Source organism: Rhopilema esculentum, chromosome 7 (genome assembly GCF_057945365.1).
Source record: "Rhopilema esculentum isolate cy_ngs chromosome 7, ASM5794536v1, whole genome shotgun sequence".
Taxonomy (NCBI): Eukaryota; Metazoa; Cnidaria; class Scyphozoa; order Rhizostomeae; family Rhizostomatidae; genus Rhopilema; species Rhopilema esculentum.
In genome coordinates, this window is record NC_142821.1 from 10,826,842 (window position 1) to 10,851,133 (window position 24,292).

General features: G+C 34.2%; 1 protein-coding gene across 2 annotated transcripts in view; it reads right to left on the bottom strand.

The window, feature by feature from the left end:
* Positions 1-2,516: 2,516 nt before the first annotated feature.
* The window catches only part of LOC135683302 (BICD family-like cargo adapter 1), a 33,319-nt gene continuing 11,543 nt past the window's right edge, over positions 2,517-24,292 (bottom strand). The window contains exons 2-11 of one of the 2 annotated variants that reach the window (XM_065198520.2): positions 19,742-19,957; positions 17,103-17,228; positions 16,134-16,280; positions 15,015-15,098; positions 13,243-13,431; positions 12,207-12,290; positions 11,261-11,386; positions 8,129-8,250; positions 7,112-7,232; positions 2,517-5,458 (exon numbers count right to left, since the gene is read on the bottom strand). In XM_065198520.2, coding sequence (XP_065054592.2) covers positions 5,330-5,458; positions 7,112-7,232; positions 8,129-8,250; positions 11,261-11,386; positions 12,207-12,290; positions 13,243-13,431; positions 15,015-15,098; positions 16,134-16,280; positions 17,103-17,228; positions 19,742-19,957 — 1,344 coding nt within the window. In that variant the 3' untranslated portion in view covers positions 2,517-5,329. Of the gene's footprint in view, positions 5,459-7,111; positions 7,233-8,128; positions 8,251-11,260; positions 11,387-12,206; positions 12,291-13,242; positions 13,432-15,014; positions 15,099-16,133; positions 16,281-17,102; positions 17,229-17,297; positions 18,487-19,741; positions 19,958-24,292 lie in introns of those variants that run through there. The other variant, XM_065198521.2, reaches the window with a different exon arrangement.

The window sequence follows — 24,292 nt, forward strand, 5'->3', positions numbered from 1 at the left end:
AGTTGCCCTGGTCGTTCTGATGCAAAGGGGACCTCGGAATTTAGCCTAAAACGATACTGATATTCTATCACTGTGTTTCATAACTGTACTGTGTGTGTGTTGTGTGTTCTTTACTGAAGTGTTGATCATTTGCTAAATATTGGCAGAGCAAACATTTTAATTCCTTCCTATATGTTATAGAATCCTTACATTTAAAGATGTGTATGATTTGAAATTTTTAGATTAAAGAGATGCCTTATCTTTTGAGGGAGACCCTCCTTTAAAAGAAATTCCATGTTATCTTTACTTATATTTTGTCATTAACATTTCAATACCTTTAATGATTGTAACTCCTAAATAATTTTATGCTAGTTTAAGAATAATTTTTCTATGTGGTGGAATCTCAAAAATTAAAATGAACTTAAAATGAGATAAGACAGATAGGTGGCTAGGAAACTGCATTTTTATATACTACAGCTGGACTGTAGTGCAGTGCATGGATTAAAATGGCTTCAATCATCATTCAATTGACCTTCACTAGATTCAAACATCGAGTTATTTCAAAGTCGCGTATATTTTGAATTCATTCTACTCTCTGCCAACCCAAACAAAAACGTCAATCAAAATCGATATAGCTTTAAGAACAATTGAATGGCAACTACGAGAATAGTTAGTTCTGATTATGTATCTTAGGTCATTTTAAGATTAAGCTCGAATTTGTCAACATTGCTTATAATTCTAGGCTGTTGCCTGTTATCTTAAACCTGATGCTCTCATACTTGGTAACTCATCAGTTAGTAGAGTGAAGTTGCTTCTGAAACTAGCGAAAGAAATGGTTTCCCATTTACAGATGCATTTTTTGGTTGTGTCTTAAAAGTGCTCTTTGTACCTAGCATCATAACTTTTGAACGATATATGGCAAACCAAACCAACTGGTAAATTGTTAGAAGCTAAAAATATACGACTGGGTTGCTATTGCATGCAAATGTATGAAATTTCAATGCCGACTTATATAAGAACAATACCCATACAAGGATTGGCAAAAATAGAATTTATAACAGCCACATGGCTCAAAATAAACAAATATTGAGAATGAGTGGTACTTTTTTGTAGTGCCGCCATGATCCTATGGTAAGCTCTCTTATTCTTAAAATTACAGTTTACTTAATCTTCATTGATACAAGCTTTCGAAAGCAAATTATAATTAAACGTATACACGCGTCATTTTTCATTGAAGATATCTTTAAGATAAGGCCTTGGATTAATATGACATTGCAGACAAACGTTCATACGATAATCGAATTTTGTGATAAAAATGCAACATGACGTTTTGTTATCTCGTGATGGTATGTGCTATCAGATCTAAATAATAAATCCAGAAATCACACAGCTCACTCTAAAGAATGACTGTTTCCTTTAATGGTTGTTGGCTAAGACGGTGCAATAATCCGCTAAATCCCTCGGTAGGCTTTGTTTATATTCATAAGACAGGGGTATTCATCATTAATCCCATTTAGGATTCGTTTCCAGGAAATAGGTGTAAGTCGTGTATCACGCTGCATAGCATTTCATTACCAAAACTGTAACAAGATTTAAAGGTCATTAATGGCTCACAGTGCCAAAATTCACTCCTTTTACACTTTAGTGGATAAGAAAATACGGACTTCTATTTTGACCTAACGCTGGACATTTGCTAAAAATATCAACAGTAACAAAGGTGAAGATGCTAAAACGAGCTTATTGTTACATTTTACAAAAGTCGAAAGAGCCTCAAAATGAATGAATGGAGACTTTTTGGTCACCAACTTTGCGACAGTTAGTGTTTCATCTAAGCAAAGAAATTGCTAAACAAAGCTTGCCGATTTTAGAACTTGTTAGATGGGTGCTTGACTTTTGCTTGACGGCAAAAGTAAATTTTCTTCCCCTTGTTGGCTAGAAGTATGACAGCTATTTATAGCTAAAAATGATATTTAGAAAGTACTAACTCTTTTTGTAAATTAAAATCAATTGAATTGTTTCAAAATCTGGTGGGAAACCTCATTCAAGGCATTGGAAAACCTCAACACATTTACATAAAGTTTTATGTAAACCGTAATGTCATATCTCAAATGCTTTCCTTCGTACTTACAGGAAAAACTATGAATTGTAACATATTTTAACACGATCAATCATTTGAAATAAATCTCTTTACGCTGATTAATGTGTGGCCAAATTCTAGGAAATTGTTACGTTATTAAGTCATACTATGATCATCACACAAAGCTATTTTGGCTATTTATGTTCGTTTTTTCAGCCAAGTTATTGTTAAAAAAAAGTACCGGCAGCTTTCTCTCTTTCAAACTTGCAAGGGACTGGCGAATTTGCTGGGCATTGGAGAAAATTGGAGAAAGATGAAGAAAACTGCTTAAAAACAAGAAAGCAGACGAGAATTACGAGAATAGTGACAACAGTCTGAAAATGTCTGGAAATCTTGCTCGAAATAGAGAAAATTTAAAGCCAGAAAGAGTTTACTATTCTTTATCCTGCAAAGTGAGTTAAAATCCTTTAGAATAATGAGTTGGGCAGCAGGGTTGGTTGGAGTTGAGGTGGAGGAGAGACCGAGAAGTGAAAGACCTTGGCCATAAAATTTTGCATCCTGGCCTGCCAATATATATGTTGTTTTGCATCAAGATATTATGTTGTAATGATTGTTGAGCTCTGTTTACTATGCCATCGGGAACCGAAAAATTTGCGATTACCTTTAGCTTTTCAAGATTTTTGGGGGAAAGGGGATATCTCAAGGAATTAACTTATAAACGATAATAAATTCTGTTAACACCTGATATAAATCTAGAATTTGAAGTTGGGACCAATTTTTAAACTTTTGACAAGTTATATAAAAACTAGTGGTTTTAACTGAAAGACCTACCAAGCTGAAATAGAATGCAATTAAAAGCATGTAAAACCTTAGACCCAACTCTAATCACATGCTGGGTAGCATTATAATATTCTGTGGTGGCTTGCGTGAATCTTTCAATATCTACCCTAGGTTTTACTCTGGGTACCAAACTCTTTTTTTTATATAAAGTGAGTCTGGTTCCCAGGGTACCCTAGGTGATACGCTAACCTACAAATTTTTTACCTGATTTCAATAAAGAGTGGAAACTTCGAAGCAGCAAACTTTGTGATCCCCTGTCCACTTATTTCAATTTGATATCTCTCTTCAAACTTTGATGACAATGCGGGAGAAATCAACCATTAAAAAAGAAGGCACCTTTGATTGGTTTAGTTTTTATCAATCATAATCCTTCAAAGAACATCTATGAATTTCAGTTTCTTCTAAAAAGTATTCTTCTTTCATAAATAGCATATGTCATTGATTGATCCAATTAGGTTCAGTTGAATTCTCGAAAACTCCAGGCAGTGGGAGACAGTGAAGTTGGGTCCCAGACCTCTCAAGTGGGCAATCTTTGAATCGCACGATAAGCGAGAATGAAGACTCGTTTTAGTAAAAGGTCTTTTTCACTTTTTTCTGTATTCCAAAATTTTATTACGGGTAGGGGGGCAAGGGCATATTTATGGATCAATTACTTTCCAAAAAGCACCCCTGTCTTCTTTCGTATTTTTTTGCTGAGTACCTGGGGATATCCACGGATACCTAATTGATAGTGAAAAACGATATAGATAACTCGGTTTGGAATGTTTCGTTATAATTAAATACAACAATTACACCTTATACTAACATACATTGTAGTGCGTAGAAAAATAAATTAGTATATGGTAGCAAGCTAAAGAAGAAAGTTAAGTTAACAAAAAAGATATCTAAGTTAATAAAAAATATACTTAAATAAGTTGATGTTATCTTTTAATGTTCAGATTCCATGTGAAGCACAGGAAAAAGTTGTTCACTACTCAATTGAATGCATTCATTTTTCTCGAAATTACGTTCAAGAGCAAAACTTATACAAAGAGGTGCAAGATTTATTAACTACTGTTACTGCATTTAGACTATTCAAGTTCATAAAATATTTCAACTATCAATCTTGTATACTATTATTTGTCTAATGTGGGTCTAATGTGGGGTTGTATAAGCTTAGGAGGCCTTAAATACACATAAAACTGGGGCTGTCTGTATCACATTTATCTAGTATTGAAAATATCAATTGTCTAGATTAATATCGCTTTATTTCTGGGCAAACCTGTTAACATTAAGCGGAGTTCGTATTGTAAAATAAAATTATCAATAATAACGTAAAATCTTTCTCGCATAAATATTATTTAATGAGGCATGCTTTCAAAAAGCTTTGAAATGAAAAATATAGAAAACAACATCAAATAACGTAAGTGATTTTGAGATAGCTAATTACATGCATGATCGCTTTTTAGATTTTTACTTCTTGCCAAAAATATCAAGCAACAAATCACTGATAAATAGTTGTGTTAACTTACTAAACAATGTATGAGAAATTATTATCATTAAACCAACAAACAGATTAAATCCACCACTGCAGAAGCAAAATAAAAAAGGTTTAGCATTCAAAATGATATCTAAACGGGTTACAATAAATTCTGAGGATAAATATTTCGGCCAACTTGTAGGGTCTCAAATAAAAGGAAATTGTATTTTTGATCTTAAGCTACTTTAGTTCGCTCAAGAAATCTTTTTTAAAAACCAAAGCAAAAAACCATAATTATTTGTTATTGTTCAATTCTGTGTGACTTTTGGGGTCAAATTGATAAAAATTGTTATTAGGAACAAAATTAAGAAAAAAAATTGGATAAGGATTTGTGGCAAACGATGTTGGATTTCAGCCAATGCATTTTTAAAATAATCAAATCAGGAAAACGTTGCCCCAATTTTTCTCGGATTCTACAAAAATATGATAGGTGAAGGGACCATTGCTTGACCATCAAAGCAGCTCTCACAGTAAAAGATGCATTCATGAATCTAAAAATATGATTCGCGTGATATTTAAAGTTTGCAAATTGTTGATTGCAACGGAATGCAGCTAGTTCCATCCATTTTTAATTCACTTATCCAGCCTGCTGGCAATCCCCGAATTTTTATGGACCAATTTTGCCATACAGACCCGCTGACCTGGTGCCAATCTTTGCTTAAAGCAAAACTTAAATAAAATTATCACTAAACAACGGCCTATGTACACAAAAATATAATCACTTATCATAATCACTAATCATAATCACACCAATCATTCTAATCACTACTGATTGATCGAATCCCCTCAATTTAAAGATACAAATAAATTTATTTTGATATTTCTAAACATTCTAAACAAGAATATAATACAACACTGTTCAGCCTTCACAAGACGACAGTGTTACTTTGCATTTAATTTGTAATTACATAACCCTAGCTTGCTTTTGTCGCCGAGGACCAAGACCATCTACCCGTAAATAGCCTTGATTTCCTGTGTCCTTTGCTCTCTTGTTTTCCCGGCGTCTTGTTCAGTTGTTTCTCGATAAGTGCTGCCATGTCGACCTGCAACACAAACAGGCGCAACATCTGTAAATTACTTCAACTTAGATCTAACATTTATAGAGGTGAAGTCTGGTCCGGTGGATAGGGTAACGAACTACAGATCCAAGGGTCTGGGGTTTGAGCCCCCGCCATTTCTACCTTTAACTAAGAGTGGGGGACATTTACAGCTCTCTGTAAATCCTTGTGTAGAAATCACGAGCCATGGTCATATTGACAGGCAGGCTTCGATAAGCATAGCTTCTTAGTGTCATAAACTTAAAACCTTCGGATTATAGGGCAAAACATTGTTCTAGGATAGCAACAAATACAAAAAAACACTTATATTGAAGAGTAGCCTTAAGATAGAAAAAAAGAGGGAAGATCTTTTAGTGTGACGTCATAAAATATAGTTCTAGAGTTTTTGAGTTTTGACTAAACAACATGAAAGAACACCATGAAAAACTTCTAAAAAGAAAAAACAGTTAAATTTGGCAAAAATCGGGTGAGATATTGTCAATGAAAAATTTGGAGTTTGCTAACGGGTTTCTGTTATTTTGGCTCTATTCATTAAGTTATGAACAGAGACAGAAGTAAAGAGGCTTGATGAAGAAAGAGCCGGTGCATATTTGGCAACATATCATCCGATCAGAAACACATCTTACTGAGTTGGCACATTTAGAGGCTTTGGTGATGCTCTTACAAGTAAAATTCAAAAATTTCAAACATATATTTCGTGACGTCATAACTTAAGAACTCTATAAAAAGAAGATAAAGAATAGAGAATACAAATTATTAGTAGGTCTAGCGTTCTACGGACCATTTAAGTAAATGAAAACCAAAAAGAGAAAGGAGAAAAATTAAGATTATGGTTAGAAAGACGTAAGGCGAATAAGGAAAATGATTGAGGAAAAATGTAAGAAGAAGAAAAAGTAGACAAAGGAGAACATTAGAGACAAATGGAAAAAAGAGCGATAGAGAGGCTTAGATGATTGTGAAAAAGATAAGTGGGAGACGTAAGTAATAAGAGAGATTTAGAAAAAAGGAAGAAGGAAAGATGATTTTTTAGAAATAAATGACGAATACGTTGATGAATGCCAAACAGAATGACATAGAATGAGGAGATGGGTAATAAGGAAGAAAAATGCTAAAATGCTGGCATAGTAAAGGCTGTTACCGAAGAAGAGAATGCGAGAAAGAAATGGAAGAAGGAAAAGTGACGAAAAAGTACGAATAGAGGAAAAGAAAGTTGACAGAAAATAGAGAAGAATTTAGGAAGGATTTGATAAAGCGGAGGGGCTGTTTATAGTTCAATGAAATGTGTACGTTGCACGTGGTACTTTAACTATCAAACTAATTTATTTCATTCTGGTGCTAAATCCATTCGCTAGCTATATATAATCGCTGTTTACAGTTAACTTATTTTATCAAAGGGGACGTTTCAAGAAGAAAACCAATCATGATGAGGCAAAGGACACTCCCACTAAAAAAAGGGAGAGAACCTGGTAGGATAGCAGTCTAATCTCATTTTTCGGGATAACTGAAGTTTTGGATTGATCATTTTAGAGCTTGGTGCTTCTTCTCTTTCTCAAACTCAACGTGATGTGATTTCCCAAGACTAAGAGATCTTCAATCAGATATGAAGTCTAAAATGATATCAAAAAGTACGATAGTCACCTGCCACATTTCCAGCTGTTCTGACAATTCCAATTTCTGCTGTACTGCTTCTAATAATTGGTTGTTCAATTTAACCATGTCTGATTTTGCTTGCTCCAATTGTCTTAATGCTTCGTTTTCTCTGCAGAATATAAAAAAAGCCAGATAAATCAAGCAAATAGGTTTTGCTATAGCTATGATAGAATTTCTTGGATGGACACTCGCACAGACAATGCATTGTTTTGACCTTCTTGCCAAATTAAATATAGTTTGCTTTGCCTGCCAAAGAACACAGTAAATGATATTCAGAATTTCTTATGGAACCTTCTAACTGCAAAGATAATGCATTCTTTCATTTCCAAATCAAAATCTACTGACATTTAAAAGATTACAACATTATTCATCATCTGAGCTGAACAGCTTCCAGTGACTAAAGCGTTACTGCCAACAAGTTTTCAAAAATTAAGACTTTCAAATAGAATTCTCACAATACTAATGGTCCTATGTCGATACAGTTGTGGTGATGAAAATATCGCTCTTATCAAATTGCTTCTTACACCTTAGAAAGTCAACAACTTTTTAGGCCTTAATTCTTCATATTAAGAACGCCTAAACTCCAGAATATCTTCTTTAATCAAAGTTTTGATGAACTGCAACCGTGATGAGCTGCACGCTTTAGTAGTGTGAAGATCGGTGCAAAAGTAATTGATTTAAAAAAAGTTTCGATACGATACGAGACTCGGTATCATTGTATTAATCTCCTTTGAACATTGTCTTATTTCCTTGTAGTTTTGTTGGTTATTATTAAATTGTATGTAGTGGAATTATTAATATATGAACTGAACTGAACTGAAAGTTTATCCCCTTAAAGACAGATATAGCAACACTGACTGCGATTTAATGTAAAGTACAATTTCACGTGTAAATGATTTACAAGAAAATCAAAAAACGGCTGATACTCCTGTTTGATCCAAGATTGATTATGAATTTCCTGAAAAAGTCAATTAGAAAAATTATCGAATATGACGTGATACTTACCCTTTATACGCTTTACGCCTATCCTCTAACGAGATTGCTAATGCAGTATCAATGGAACCTTCGTTCATAATGATTTCTCTCTCCTTTTTATACACATCAAGCTCTCTTTGATAGTAATTAACCTGGAAAATAATACCTTGCTTTTAGGATTTGAGTTAACCCTCGATTGATAATTTACGGGCTAATCTTTCCTGTTTTTGAGCACCTATCTCAATATATCATACTTAAACTAATCATTTCCTGGATTAGAATTCTAATGAAATCCCATCCCTCAGCAGACGTTCGACGATCCGTAAATTAGTCAGTACATTGCGACAAATAATTACTTGGATAAGCACAGAAACAACACTTAGAAAGAAGCTTTATCAATGTACAATGTTTTTACAGCAGTCAGCAAGCTTTTGATAAAATCTTTTACGATAGGATCTGCAAATACAACATAGCAGCTTCCATCAACATCAATATCTTCATTTTTTAAATATGTTCAGTATTTTCAAAATCAATGTTGATATCAAAATCTTCAACAATATTATCGATAACAATATCTTCAATATCATTGTCAATATAATTATAAATGTCATTATCAATACCAATATCAATGCCAATATCAATGTCATCGTCAATATCAATATCGCTATTCTGTTTCAAAACAGGACGATTCTAAGTTGCTACTCCGAACATACAGTACCTAATGCCGATCACCAGGAACAGTTACCTGATGACCGCATTAAGTGTGAAACTCGGAGTATCAACCTAGAACCGCTCGGTTTTAATCACCAAATAGTGAATACTCCTATGCCTATACGCACTTTATCATCAAACATTTTATGACAGACCGGCAAACAGTTTTTTAATCAATATCAATATCAACATCATTATCAGCATCAATAGCAATATCTTCAAAATCCTTATCAATATCAAAATCAACACCAATATCATTATCAATATCATTATCAATATCATTATCAATATCATTATCAATATTATTATAAATATCATTATCAATATCATTATCAATATCATTATCAATATCATTATCAATATCATTATCAATATCAGTAACAATATCAGTAACAATATATTCAAAATCAATATTAACAACGTTATAAATACCAATATCAATTTCGACGTCAATATCAATACCAATACCTATATCAATATCAACTTATTTACATGACTTAATAATTAATCAAATCTTAGGTATCAAATTCGAGATGAGCTTCGCACAGCCAAAGAAAAACAGGATTCATCTAAGGCCATGAAATATAGCAAATAAAGATAAAGGCACTAAACTAAAGACTGCTATGGTATCAGAAAAAGTATGAACCCTTATGATATATCAACATCTGTTGATAAAATTTGAAAAGCCATGGGCAAACCAAACTGAACTTGCTTTAGCTTTTCTTTCAAAAGCTGAGTTGTGAAAATTTCCCTTAAACAAGAATACTTCATTAAACAGCAATTCATTTAGCAATCCATATCTATTTAGTTTATTGCATTCATTATACCAAACGATTTTCGTGACCAAGATTCAGTCTTTATAATTAAATACCATTTCAAATTCTTTTAAGTTCCTTCCAAGTTATAGCATTTACATTAACCATTCATTTCAAACTGTCAACTGTGATTTCTCTAATCAGTATAATTCAATTCTTCTATTAAGAAATGGCCATAGATTTCTGACACCTGCCTGCCAAAACAAATTTTCTAATAGAGTTAGGGTATTGTTTCTTAGATTGAGTGTCATCGCATTTATTTTCTCCCAAGAACCGCAACGTGTTTTCTACAATACGTTCGATCCATGCCGACATTGATGGTAGATTCCTCACATAGAATTTAGATGCATCAAGGAAAATCAAAGACGTACCACAAATTACCAGTTACATTTGATTTATGAATATAATTTAATCCCAACGCAGCATCATACAAAAAGCTTCCAGTAGAAGCTCTTCAATAGATAATTTTTTTTTCTTGACAGTGCAAGTTTTGATTTTATTGGGACAAATTAAAAAATGCATGGATAAAAAATCTCGTTTTGTTGATTGTCAAAAAAACCGTCGTTTGGCTCGATTTCATACGTTGGCGTTTCATTATCTGATAAGAGTAATCGACAAAAAAATTCTAGAATGAAAACGCTACCCTACTCAATTCTGGATTCATCGTGCATGGTAAAAAGACAATATCACTCTGTTTGGCTAATGGGGAAATTTTTGATCACGCAAACAACAAGCAAACACCGAATCTGATTGGTCTCAGTCAAATCTCATTATTCTGATTCTGATTGGTCGCTTTCTGATTGCCAAGTTTATTTCGGCCAATAGCATTAACCTTTAAGTACGGTTTACACATGCAACTTTTCATATGCAACTTCATGCAACTTTCAGTCGCACAAACATAGTGAGACTGAAAAGTTGCACGTGTAAACGGACGTACGACTTACTGCAACTTTCTTTTCGCAACCTACTGCAACCTACTGCAACCTGCGACTAATTTAGGATCGAGATCCTATTTTCAAGTGAAGTTGCAATAGGTTGCAGGTCACTGGCAAATGAGAATACTGCAAAATATCATGTGATTTTTACTCTGTGGTGTGGTCGTGGGTTTCCTGGTGACGACTCAGTTCAAAATGGCGAAGTCGATCAAGTTCGAATGGTCATTCGAGGCATAAAACACGTTAGTTGAAAATCTCGAGAGGTACCCGTGACTCTATAATACAAAATTGGACGAGTATAAGGACAGAAACAAGCGGCTACAAGCCCCTAAATTATCGCGCCTTGTGATCCACTACTTCACCCAAAGTCTTTTTTTCTTTGCTTAAGTCTAAATTTTCGTTTGTGCAGCACTGCTACACAGCCAGCGTCTGATTCCATTTTGTTTGATTTTTTACTGGGTCTCCAGGATTCACGACAAAATTACTGCAACTTGTTGCCAGTTTTTGCAATAGGATATTGCTGGAGGTTGCATCTTTTTTTATGTGTAAACAGCACAAATACGTTGCAACCAAGTGTAAACTAGCCTTTAGTTACTGGCAAAAGTGAGTTACAAAAGTACCTACAATCGAATTTCATGATTATCGTCTTTCCATCTATGACGCAGTGTTTAAGACATATTAAAAATGTTTACGGTATTCACCTGCTGCTCCATATCAATAATTCTCGTTTCAGCATTTCTCAACTGACCAACGTTTGTCGTGTATTTTTTATATAACTGTTCATAACTCCTCGTTGATTCGTTTAGTTTTTTGTTGAGCTCTTCAATCTATGACAAACAGTACTTTTGTTAAAAAAACATAAAAATCACAAAATTTTACTTTCATGCTAACTGGTAACCATTGATTTCTAAAGCAAAGTAAACTGCATCCAGCCAACATTATCGAAAATATTGTTAAAAACATTGTTCTGATACTTCTTGGAAATAGAATGTTGTAAGCTATTTGCGTTATACATTGTTATAATGCGTACGTCACAACCTCGTGTTCGTGCTTATGCGAAATAGGTGTGGCAGTTTTGAGTTAGTTGAGTTCACGAGTTGAGTCGAGTCGAGTTCGCGAGTTATGGAGTTTACAACAGAGTTTTGAGTTATTGCCTTAATAATGTAAATAGTTGTTATGTTAATGAAAATGAGATAAAACCAAGTTCAAGCTCATCTTTGCAGCCCACGTCTTAGAATCCTCACAACATACATTTCCGTGACAGGATTATCAAAATGGTGGCCGAAAAAATGGTTATATGTAGAGTGCTGACTGTCTTTTTTTAAACTTTTTTTAAAATAAATAAGTAGTATCTTCAATTTTTGTGAAAAGTGTGTAAAATTAACATTTTTTTCAAATTTTAACCTGCGCCTAGATAATAGGGTCTTCGATTGAATTTGGTCATTCAGCTTTTCTTTTGTTCCAAAATGATAGATAATTCAAATCGAATAAGAAATCAAAAGACCTGCAGATTAAAATAAACAGAAATCAGTTCCGCAACACAGAATCATCTATTTCTGCACATCTATATCACTTAAGAGTATGTAAGTGTTAACTGTATTGTAGTCAGTTATAAGGCATCATATTAAAAAATATACCACATCATACCTGCCTCTCCAAACACTCTGTTGTCGATGAATCGCTGGAGTTATTTCTTAAGTACTGATGATCAGTAGCTGTAGATTCTTTGCCCTAAAAGATAGGTAAGAAAAAAGATAACAAGAAGCTGAAGTTTCATTAGGCAACAACAGAAAATTCCTTGATAGACAACAACAAATTCACAAATAAAAGCTTGAGACGTAAAGCAAGATTTCACTTAGGCGTACCCATTGCGAAGGCTTTTCTAAAGAGTGATTGACTAAAATGTGGGCAAATGTAGGCCAGATTTCGAATAAGGGTGTTACTGGGGCCAGACACCTTTTGTTCGTCTTGCATTCCATCTTTTATCTTTCTATATGTAAACAGGATTCAAACACACTGACTCATGTTTTGCTGTTAAATAAATACCAATATGCAAAAGACATTAAAATGTTGTTATGTGTTTTTGAAAAAATCTAAAAACTTTCATTTTTTCCAGCTGCCAGCTATCAGCGGGAGCATATCAAGGGCTTTTACAAAATTAACATTAAATTATTTTCAGTTTTGATCCTTTGAAAATGAGTTGTTTTTCGTCGTTTTGTGGTTTTCTAAAATGTAAGTGCAGCTCCAAATGTAAGGTGATTGGTCAAAAACAGAGGCCCAGGTTTAACACGGAGTGAATGAAAATATTCTATTAGTATATGGTGTGCCTCGTCATTATTTTAATGAAAAATTGTGTCCTTGATCAAAAAAGGTTGAATAGAAATCGACCGAAACAACAGAACTTGCAAAATTCAACTTTGGGACTTTGGTAAAGCAAAATGGTCATTTATAAAAAAATTGGCAGCTTCGTGTGTATTATAGAATGACGTGTTTATAGAATTTTTATATCTTCAATAAAAAATTGTCATGTATCGCGAACTTGGACCAACTTGTAAGAGAAATTTTTGCGAATTACTCATCATGGGTGTAGCGTAAAGCGGAATTTTGTAGATATGAAATACACATACAAAACCTTGCCCTGTGAAACAATGAAACTAGAAACTTGAGCTGACACCGTGCTTACCTCTCTTTCACATTCCAAGGAAGAAACTCGTCCATTTCGTAACCGATCAGGACTAGACATGAATTTTGGTGTGAATTCGTCATTGTCGTCCAATTTGCTATCTACAAACATTCTATCACCTTCTTCGTGAATACTTGATTCAAGCTCGTTTAAAAGTGAATTGCTGGCAGTGAAACTCATTCTAGAAGCCTGCAGTAAGAAAAAAAACTGTAAAAAATATGAATTATAATACTGTAGATGAAATAAACATCGCAGTCAAAGGAAAATAAAACATTTACCATAAAGGGGCTATAAAAAGTCGATAAGGGCTCTAAAGAACGTGTAAACTTTCAGGTTCAAAAATTAAAAAAAAAGAGGTTGTAAAGCCTAAAAATGATTTTCGGTATGAGAAAAAAAATTCACAACAGCAAATTTGGTTAGCGTTTAGGAACTAGGGTTTTTAAGGAACCAATGATAAGTTAAAAAACGTTCTGCTGGGAACTGAAAAAACCAACCCCTTCAAAAATTTAATAAATGGGCAATTTAGTCTCTTAAGATATTTCCGATACAATTAGAAAACAAACGGACCTACGATGCCTTATTTTGAATTTATAGGAGCTCTATTGCAAAAATAACGATACCAACTGCTTTCTCCCTTAAACCTTCAATATAAAACAATTGGTGAAAAATACTTCAGCTATATTCCAGCCTCATAAGTATAGATTCCTGGAAACTCGACTGAGGGATATATTGACAACAGGGCTCTTTTGTACGATGGCATTTTGATAAATGAAACATTGACGAAGAAGACAAAACAGTTCTGCAACAGAGAGGCAGATACGTTTTAATCGTCTTTACTAGACCTGATTCTACCATTTTGCAAGCTAACAGTCAGATTGACAAAACAGTAAAGAGCTTTGTGATTATGTGATTATGTCATAAAGAATTTTGACTGAACCATATGACTTCTAAGGGTATCTTCAAATACCTCTAAATACGTAAAATCAGTCAAATGTTATAAATATTGGCTTAGACATGGCCTCATATTCTAAACACCACACCATAATCCAAAATCACAACAAATTCTAGCACATCTAACTGTCTTTGTAGTTGCAGTTTACGGTGTTCTTTTTTTAATGTTAACAATCATACAAGTTAAAAATATAATAGACAAATTAAATCATATCAAACCACGCTAAGTCAAAACTTTATATCATCGGAGTTTCGATTACCATACTGGATCGTCTTTTTTTAAATTAAACTTGTATGTTTATGCGTGATCCTCAAAGTAAAGATTATATTAAAATTGCACTTTTAAGGCCAATGGTTCATTTCTCAAGGGCTATTGTTAAAGCATCGCATTCAAACATTTTTATTATAAATAGTGCCATACCATTCCTATGCTGAGAAATCAAGTTAGAGCAACAGGACTCAAACTTCAAAAACGTTTCTAAAAGCTTAGAAAAATAAAAGTTTAAGCATTGTTCTATGTCACATCGTCTGATGTTGAAGAGTTGTTTTATAATTTCATTTATAAATATTATTTTTACTATTAGTTACAAAACACACACAGTGATGACAGAAATTAAATATTCAAATTTCTTCAAAACTACATCTCACTTACAGTCAAATTAAAATTAACAAAATCTTCGTTAACTTTTAAGAAAGTAAAGTTATACATTTATTCTGTGTTTTTTAATTCACACTAAAGCAGGTCCTAAAATGTTGATAATAGCACCCCTGCCTCATTTTTATATATGAATAAAAATCTAATATGTTTAAATGCACTTCACCTGCAAAATATAATCTTCCAGCTGCTCCTTAAGTTGCAAATTAGATGATTTTGACTCGTCCAGTTCACTTTTTGCTATTACAATCTTTAAGAAAGAAAAATTAAAAGGTATTGCATATATGAAACACCGGTATTAATTTCTTCTAGGGTAAAGCGTCTGGATAAATTATCAAACATGCAGCCTAAAAATATCTAAAAGCCATACTAAATAAAGAAATTAAAAAAACTGCACCGCCAATTCCTTCTCTGAAACTTTTTCGTATAATCTTTAATCTTTATTATTTCCAAAAATGCATTTTGTGACACTTTGTTTGTTTTTTGCGTACATTTGTAAAAACTTTAGTCAATATTTAAGAAACTTTCTCCTGGCGCCAACGCAGTAAAACTAAAAACACCAAAAGCATAAAAGTTTTATTTAAATTCCATAAACTTCATCATTAACTGAGTGAACAATAAATGCACAGTTTAAAAATTCTAAATCGCAGACAACTTGATAAAATATTTACTTCAAATTTCCTCTTATCAGAAACAATACCTAGTTACAAAGAAATATCACTAACAGATATAAAGATTTAATGCGTAGCAGAAAATCATTCAAAAGGAAAGACAGTTCTTTCAAATTAATGCCAAAGCTTTTTAACAAAATCAAGTATGAATGAGTTTGAAATGTAGGCGTATGCATATAAAAGAGTACATCAATTAGAATCGAAAGTGGGACCTAACTACTACACAAGTGTTTTTTTAGCAATTTCAAAATGAAATTTTCATAAAGACCTCTTACACTAAAAAATAACAAACATGAAGAGTATGAAGTTTTCTTGAGGTATCGTGTTGAAAAATAAAAAACTTCAAAAATCATGTCAGTATTGAAAAATGAATAAAAACAAACAAACCGTAGATATAAGCAAATTTTAAGTAAACAAAAACAATTAACAAAATTTCGAGGACCTCCTTACTTATTCGCAGACGAGATTCGAAGACAAATTAGCATATCTAAGGTTCAATAGAAAATCTTTCACGTTATTCTTATCTTATAACGTCCCTTTGATATTCCAATTGCTAACGAGACTAAACATATCCTGATATCAGGCCTCATGTCACTCTAAATCAGTCAACCTACCTGCTGCTCAAGATGTTTCGCCTTTTGTTCTAACACAACGATCTTCTCCTTCGATTTTTCTGCATCTTCCATAAAAGAGAGTTTTTCAGTGGCTAAATCTTCCAGTGCTTCACCCAAAGATTTGTTCTCACTTCGTAATTTTCTTATCTGCATCCAAGCAGAGGAATAATATCAAATATCAAACGAACCTTAACACATAATATTTGCAAATATCAAATGCAAAAGCAAATATTAAACGAACCTTAACACATAATATTTGACAAAGAGTTCTTGAGTCTACCAAAAGTATAATTTTAACTTCAAATCTTCTCGATCTACTATCAAATATCTCTGATAAAGGATTCGTCTAAAGGAACCGACATTTACAAAAAAACCTTATCTGCTGTTTAGTTTCATGGCAACCATTTGATACAGCGTTTTATAGGCAGGTCGATTTGATAGGTCTTAACAAGAAAATTTTCCAAATAATTCCAAAAGTGCTGACTTTTTGTATCCTAACTAATCATCAAGGATGTAAACAGATTTGACACTGGACTTCAGCATGTTATTCGTCGTTGAGTGACAATTGACATAATTCAGAGTAAAAAACGACTTGTGCATGGAAAGTAATAAGATTTTTAGACTACAACACTATGAAGTAACGTATAATCTAAATACAGTTCCTGTACTATGTCGCTTGTTACGTTGAATGGTACCAGGTCTTTTACAAAAAAGTTAGCTGAAACATTATAAAATGTTATTGCTTTTTATGTACAAATTCGCTTTATACGTTAAATGCTATCATTTTTTTTGCAAAAAAATTAATTGAGAGCAAAAAATTCATCAATCAAAAACCAATGTGTGAAAGTGCAAGCTAAATGAAACTTTTACTCCAGTTTTCAATCCTGAATAATCAATGAAAATTGACGACTACGTAGATGATTTTTCCGACAAAACGGTCAACATGGCGCAGACAATGAGTTCTCTTACCTGCTCGTTAACCATCTTCAATTCCAAGTAATCTTCAGAGCAATAGCTTGCTGACATTGACCTCCCTTCAATTCTACGTTTCAAAGTTTGCACTTGAAGAGAAAGTTCTTTGTTTTTACAAGTGGCCTAAATGAAATGCAAACACAAAAGAGCTTAACATAAATAGTCGATGATAAATCAGCACGCTAAAAATACCTGGGAATCGACTTTTGTTGAAATGGCTTGAGTCCCCGCCAGCAAAGGACATGCTAACTCGATAAATTCATGAATTCAACAAAACAGTCAGATTAAAAAACGCACTGAGACAAGAAAGATACATGCATGGTGTTATCCCAAGCAGTACCGCGTCTGAAACTAGCTACTGAAAGAAAAATACCTGCTTCTAAAAGTCTGTTTCGTCTCATTAATAATCCATGACTTGAGGAAAAGATGATTGGTGATTGTTATTTGCTATAAAGCTTTAACTGGGTCTCTTTGCTAAACAATTTTTATGTCAAAACAAAGGAAGTTGATTAGTTAACAGATTGGTAAACAGTCTTTCGAACGATTACAGCATAAGCAACAAGAAGACTAGCCTGTATGACAGACTATATCGAAAGACTAAATGCCTAGTCTACAAGAAGATGAAAGGGCGTTTGGGTTTCTATCAGACCTGAAAGAGTCAGGTTCTAAGCTGAAAGTAGACGCCTGCAGGAAAGGATTAGTATACAAACGAAGATAAAATAGTAAAATTAGACGGATTCATAAAGTTTTTATGCATACTGCATAAGTAACAATATTTGCAAATAAAGGGGCGCTGTGAGATCAATTTATAAGAGTGGGCAGCGAGCTTAAACTTTTCACGGGTTTTGAAACATATGAGAAAAATGGAGAAGAAAAGTCAAGTTAAAACTGATCTTTTCAAAATGCTGTAATAATTGAAAAGCACTTGCACTCCCTGTTCCAGACCCTCCCCCTACGGTCAATTCACGCTTTATAAGTGAAAAGGATGGAGTCCTTAACAAGTTGTCAAATGTCAAGTGCTAGCGAGGAAATGACTTAGTTTCAGAAAACTTGCTTATGCAACAGGTCGAATTTGGAGTTTGAACCCAATTATAACTGTTTAAAAAGCATTTGGTAAATGTGTTAGAGTCAGAGGCGGACTGGCTAATTTTTTCGGCCCGGGCACATTTTGATCAGACCGGCCCATAATAATAGCAAATAAAAAATTCCTCGGAAAATGCTAGAAAATATTAGTTTGTAAGGAAAACAAGTTTTTAAATTCATTAATTTTGTGCATGGATGAATGGTTAACAGAACATGGTTAACAGAACATGGTTAACAGAACATGGTTAACAGAACATGGTTAACAGAACATGGTTAACAAAACATGGTTAACAGAACATGGTTAACAGAACATGGTTAACAGAACATGGTTAACAGAACATGGTTAACAGAACATGGTTAACAAAACATGGTTAACAGAACATGGTTAACAGAACATGGTTAACAGAACATGGTTAACAGAACATGGTTAACAGAATATGGTTAACAGAACATGGTTAACAGAACATGGTTAACAGAACATGGTTAGCAGAACATGGTTAGCAGAACATGGTTAATGGCTTTGAAAAAAGCAAACATTTTACGACATACTAAAAGCTTTTTTGTCTGACACTCCTCAGAGCATAAAACGTCAGAATCAGGGTCCGATAGAACACGATGAAAAATATATACCCAGTTGTGGATCGAAATAGGCTGTTCTCTTTCTTAAGTTGGAAGACGAGGGGCAGTTTTGTTTCTTATGTTGTATAAACATGCTGTTTTATCCAACATATCCAACATGTTTTATCCATCATCTGGATAAAACAGCATGACAATAATTAATTCACAATTTTGATGGTTTTGAAGTATTCGCGTGTATATTTATTCTTTCCCACAAAGTCTCTGAAAATTCAAGGCAAACAGATCAACACGTGGGTATACTTTTTTCTCCTCGCATTCACTTTTTAAACCAATTTATTTTTTTGCACTTTTATTGACCGGCCCTTAAACTGACCTTAATTAGCTTCTTTATAGCTATCAACCGTTCATTTAGTACGCCAACTTTAAACAAATTATTTATTATTATTATTATTATATTATATATATATTATATATATATATATGACCGGCCCTTCGGGCGATTGCCCGAATAGCCCGACCCGCCAGTCCGCCCCTGGTTAGAGTTTGAAACAATTAGACTAGAAGCAAGGTCAAATTATCGCATGAAGAGATCTGCAGTGGATGCAACAATTGATTCAATTTTGGTCTTGCTTTCAACCTTCACAAAAGGAGAAAATCGTCTTCATGAAATATCATGATTCTTTGGCAAGAAACCCTTGTAGACATAACCATTCAAAAGCTTCTTTTAGAAGGTCCAGCATTGTTATACTGCCTAAATCACAAACTGTTGGGAAGAAAAGGTCCTTCATATGATTTTCTAATCCCGGGCCTTGTGAGCAAAGAATACACTTCACTCTTCACTAAAGCGCATATAACCCCTAAAGCCAACCTGGCATTGGCTAAGACATCTCTAAAAAGTCCTGCCTTAAATAACAGTCTCTACTCTTGTTAATTTTCTAAGAGACAAATAGATTAAGCATAAAATTACCACCTACCATGTCTAATTCCTTCCTCAAAACGTCATTTTGGCTTGTTAGACTCTCAAGATTTTCGCTGCTTATTGACCTGCGCTGTACCGATATTCGCTCAGCGGCATTCAATTTGGCTAGCAGCATCTCCTTGTCGATTGACAAACTGTGAATCCTTTCTTGGTAGCTACTCTCTCTTTCTATAAAATACCTTTTCATCTTGCATTTTTCTGTTTCGTAGGTCTAGGTTGAGATAAAGAAAAGAGAAAGCTACAAAATGGTTACTTTAAACAGAAAACACGATCAAGATACCAGTTTTGCACTTCGGGAGCGCAACTTGGCCTAGTTTTCTAGCCTATAAGTTTAGAATCAGGTTTTGTTCAATTTTTCTTCCATTTTCTCCTTTCTTTAGACTTGGTTACTTATTCACCTCTGAATTTAGCTTCAGAGTGGATACTATGAATAAAGAGGCTGGATAACAAAAGTCAAAGATGCAGTCGTTGCCAAAAATATCCGGAGCACCACGCTATTCATGTCGAAAGCTTATAACTCCATGATATAACTCCAACTACGTCCCAAGTTAACAACGCCTTCACTTAATTCTTTCCGCTTCCACCCGTTCTAGTATGGGCTCTTAGCACAGTAGTTGACTTGAATTGTGCAAATTCTGATGCCAGTATGAAAAAGGGTACTCAGGGGTAATTCCATGCGCTGATGACGATGCTGAACAGACACAAGCCGAAAAATGCCTCCAAATGCTATTTTTAGACCAGGGTACTGGGCCCCAGTCCTCGAACTGGGCCAATTTCCATATGCCATTACTGATTTATGAAAAAAATGCGAAAGGAAAGATATTCCTACATTATTAGATATTAAAATATATTAAGAGGAAATGGAATGAAATTTTCCCCATTGATGCCATTTTTAGAATAAGGCACTGGAGCCCATTTCTCTATTTAGACTTTCTTCAATAAATGATTACTCTCTTTTACATAAATATGAAATGTAGCTTTCTATACTCTTTTAAACAATTGAACAGTTATATGAAAAGATATAATCGACAATCTAGCCCCTTGATGCAATTTTTTAGAGTCGGGTACTGGAACCCAGTCCTCAATTTTGGGTTTTACCTTCATGGTCTTGGCTCTAAGCACAGTATTTGACTTGAATTGTGCAAATTGTGATACTAGCATGAAAATTGGTACACTGGGCTAATTTGACACGCTGATAATGATGCCGAACAGACATAAGTCGAAAAATGCCCATAAGTGTTAAATTTGGACTGGCGTACACTCCCCTCACAAAAGTATTGCACCACCTTGTGCAAAATGGCGGCACTTTTTGTCAATATTTTACAATACAAAACATTTGAATGCATGAATTGTGTTAAAAAGGCATATTTTATAGCAAATTTCGGCAAAGATGCAAATTTTGCTGACGCCATAAAACACCTAGTTAGAAATGTGAATTTTACGCAAAAACATTGTTTTTTGTAAAAATGTAGACCACGTCTAAGGGAGAAAATTTGTCAAATGAGATGCGAGTCCCTATAAAATTTTTACAGGAAAAAGGTCTTTAGTTTTTGAAAAAATTGTTGACCATGTTAGATGCAGCCACACAACAGCTTCATTAAATCAAAAAAAGTTTCTCGAGAGTGTTCAATAGTAATAAACCGAGAAGTGGGTGAACAAAAAAATTGACGTTAGAGGGTTAGCGATTTTGTCTGTTTTATTTCACCATGTTTACACCAAGGGACAGTAAAAGACATGAAATTCGACGATAAGCAATGTTTTGCAGCTCAAAATTCTTCCAAACAAAAAATAATGAGTGTCTTACACAAATATAAAGTAAAAATTCACCTGCGTAAAAGGAAACCATTTTATAACGATTTATTTCTGACCAAGAAGAACTCAAGTTTTTCCGTGGCGTCGTTCAAGTCCAGATTTGAACGACGCCACGGAAAAACGTTTTCATCGTTGAAAACGTTTGGCTTCGTATGATAAACATTACGATTTAAAAGGTTCTTGAAGAACCAAAGAATCGTTAATTAAAAGAATTCTTCAGGTTTGGAATGAAATTCCACAATAATACATTGCCAATGTTATGCAACCAATTCAAGAAGGCAAACCAATTCAAGAAGGCATAAAGCGGTTTCAAAAGTTCAGAGCTCCCGTTAAAATATCACAATTTGAAACTGTTAGAAGACGTTTTGAAACTGTTATTTTAAAAATAGTGCTCTTAAAAGATTGAAGTTTTGATTGGTGGTTTTTTCACTTCCAAAACATTCCAATTTGCCACTTAAAAACAATCAATTCGCGCAGCAATAGCTTTCGATAATTCTTGCGCCATTTTCCCTCCTTCGAGGTGGTGCAATACTTTTGTGAGGGGAGTGTACTTAATTTTGGACTTATACGTAGTTAACTAACGTTTAATAAGGTATAGGTTTAAACACAATTCAATACGATAAAATTATAACAAAGAAACAGTAATATCCTTTGATTCTATTCTAGATTTGGGTTCTTGGTTCTAGGCCTCTATGTCAACCCTCTGCTTAAAGCCATTACTTGTTTTGACGCAAATATGATTGTATGGCTGGCCACCTTTCGGTTATACAAACAGAATTTTTAGAAAAAAGTAGAATATTACCCCTAGATACTACAAATGATAGACCCAGGTCACTTTTAAGACTTTTTTTCAAATTTTTTACCGCAAAAAAATTGTTCACATTTTTCAAGCAGAGGTACACTAAACAGGAGATTGAGGATCTCAACCAACTGGTGATGCTCTGAGGAGTGTCAGACGAAAAAGCTTTTAGTATGTTGTAAAATGTTTGCTTTTTTCAAAGCCATTTTCAAATTCTGTACCGCAAAAAAAGTGCTCACATTTTTCAAGCAGAGGTGAACTTAACAGGAGATTGAGGATCTCAACCAACTGGTGATGCTCTGAGGAGTGTCAGACGAAAAAGCTTTTAGTATGTTGTAAAATGTTTGCTTTTTTCAAAGCCATTTTCAAATTCTGTACCGCAAAAAAAGTGCTCACATTTTTCAAGCAGAGGTGAACTTAACAGGAGATTGAGGATCTCAACCAACTGGTGATGCTCTGAGGAGTGTCAGACGAAAAAGCTTTTAGTATGTTGTAAAATGTTTGCTTTTTTCAAAGCCATTTTCAAATTCTGTAACGCAAAAAAAATTTCCAATTTTTTCTATCGTAAGTTATTAGTCATAACTGTTTTTAACATAAAAAGTCTAGCATTCAATCAGTGATGGCGCTAGGAATTCTCCGACGGAGGGGCTTCACCTTCCGATAGGGGTGCTAGGCAATCGGAGAGAAACAGGCACCGCGGAGCGTTGAGAAAAGTAGGGGGGCTAAAACCAAATAAAAAGAGGCTTCACTGGTAGTTTATTACTTAATATTGGGCATTTTTTGCAAAAAGTGGGGGGCTAAAGCCCCAGCCCTCCTTGCTGCCTGAGAAAACATGGAATCTCATTAAGATTATGACAGGACATGGATTTAACAAACAAGAAAGGGCAGCTAGCTAGAAACCTCTCACTAAGATATACTACCAATTGCTTTGGAAAAACTTATTCAAAACCTCTGGAATTCAAAAAAATACCAAATATTAAATTCCTATATTTTAGAATTAGGATATGGTAAAGTGTAGGCCAGAACATACTAGAAAACTTGGATTTTGTCAAAAAATCCCAAGTTCAATTGTTTATGAATTTTCATATTGTGTTTTCATCTTATGTAAGCTTTACATTGTATGATTTATCACCTTCCAATTAAACATTCTGATGTCCTCTCAAATACCCAAACTTCCCGCCTAAAATTTAAGGAAAAATTTATAAATTTTACAGAAAAGCGACAATATTGAAGAATCTAAAATGGTATGGATAGGCCTAATTGTAAACAAACCGGTGAAGTAAAATTGATCCATCACCACTTATATCCGTATAAATACTGGCGGCATCCGTTTACTGCCAACTAGGCCTGTCCACCGAAGGTCGAATAATCGGTATTCGGTTACCTGTTTCACTATTCGGTTAGCTGAAGTCCAAAGCGAATATTCGGTTACAAGCGAATAGTTCGAATAGAACGATTACACTCTTTTTTTATAAGAACCAGTAAATTCATGTTCAGGCTGACTGTTCTTAATTTTTTCGAAAATCTGAGGCTGGATTGTTCTTAATTTGTTCCTAATCTAATAGGGTGTAAGCAGTGCGAGTGCTAGCTTTTTCGCTCTAGGGAGGTGTTCAGGCTTCTGCACCCGTAGAAGTGAATCTAGCCAATCACGGTGCCAGGTCGAGGGGTTCTAAACTTTGGAGCGAGAACCCATGGATTTCAAAAATCCAAAACATCAAAGAATACCGACCAAACCAGGGGGAGTTTTCTTCGCTTCAATCTACAGTCAAATGTATAAGTGGTTTTATGACCAGGGGGAGTTGAGCTTGAACAGGGGGAGTTGAGGTTGATCAGGGGGAGTTGAATTATGATACAGCACGCGACGAATGCTTAGGCGCAAATTTGCAATATGTTTTCGTGGATCTTTTGACGATCTTTACCTGATGCTCGACTCGA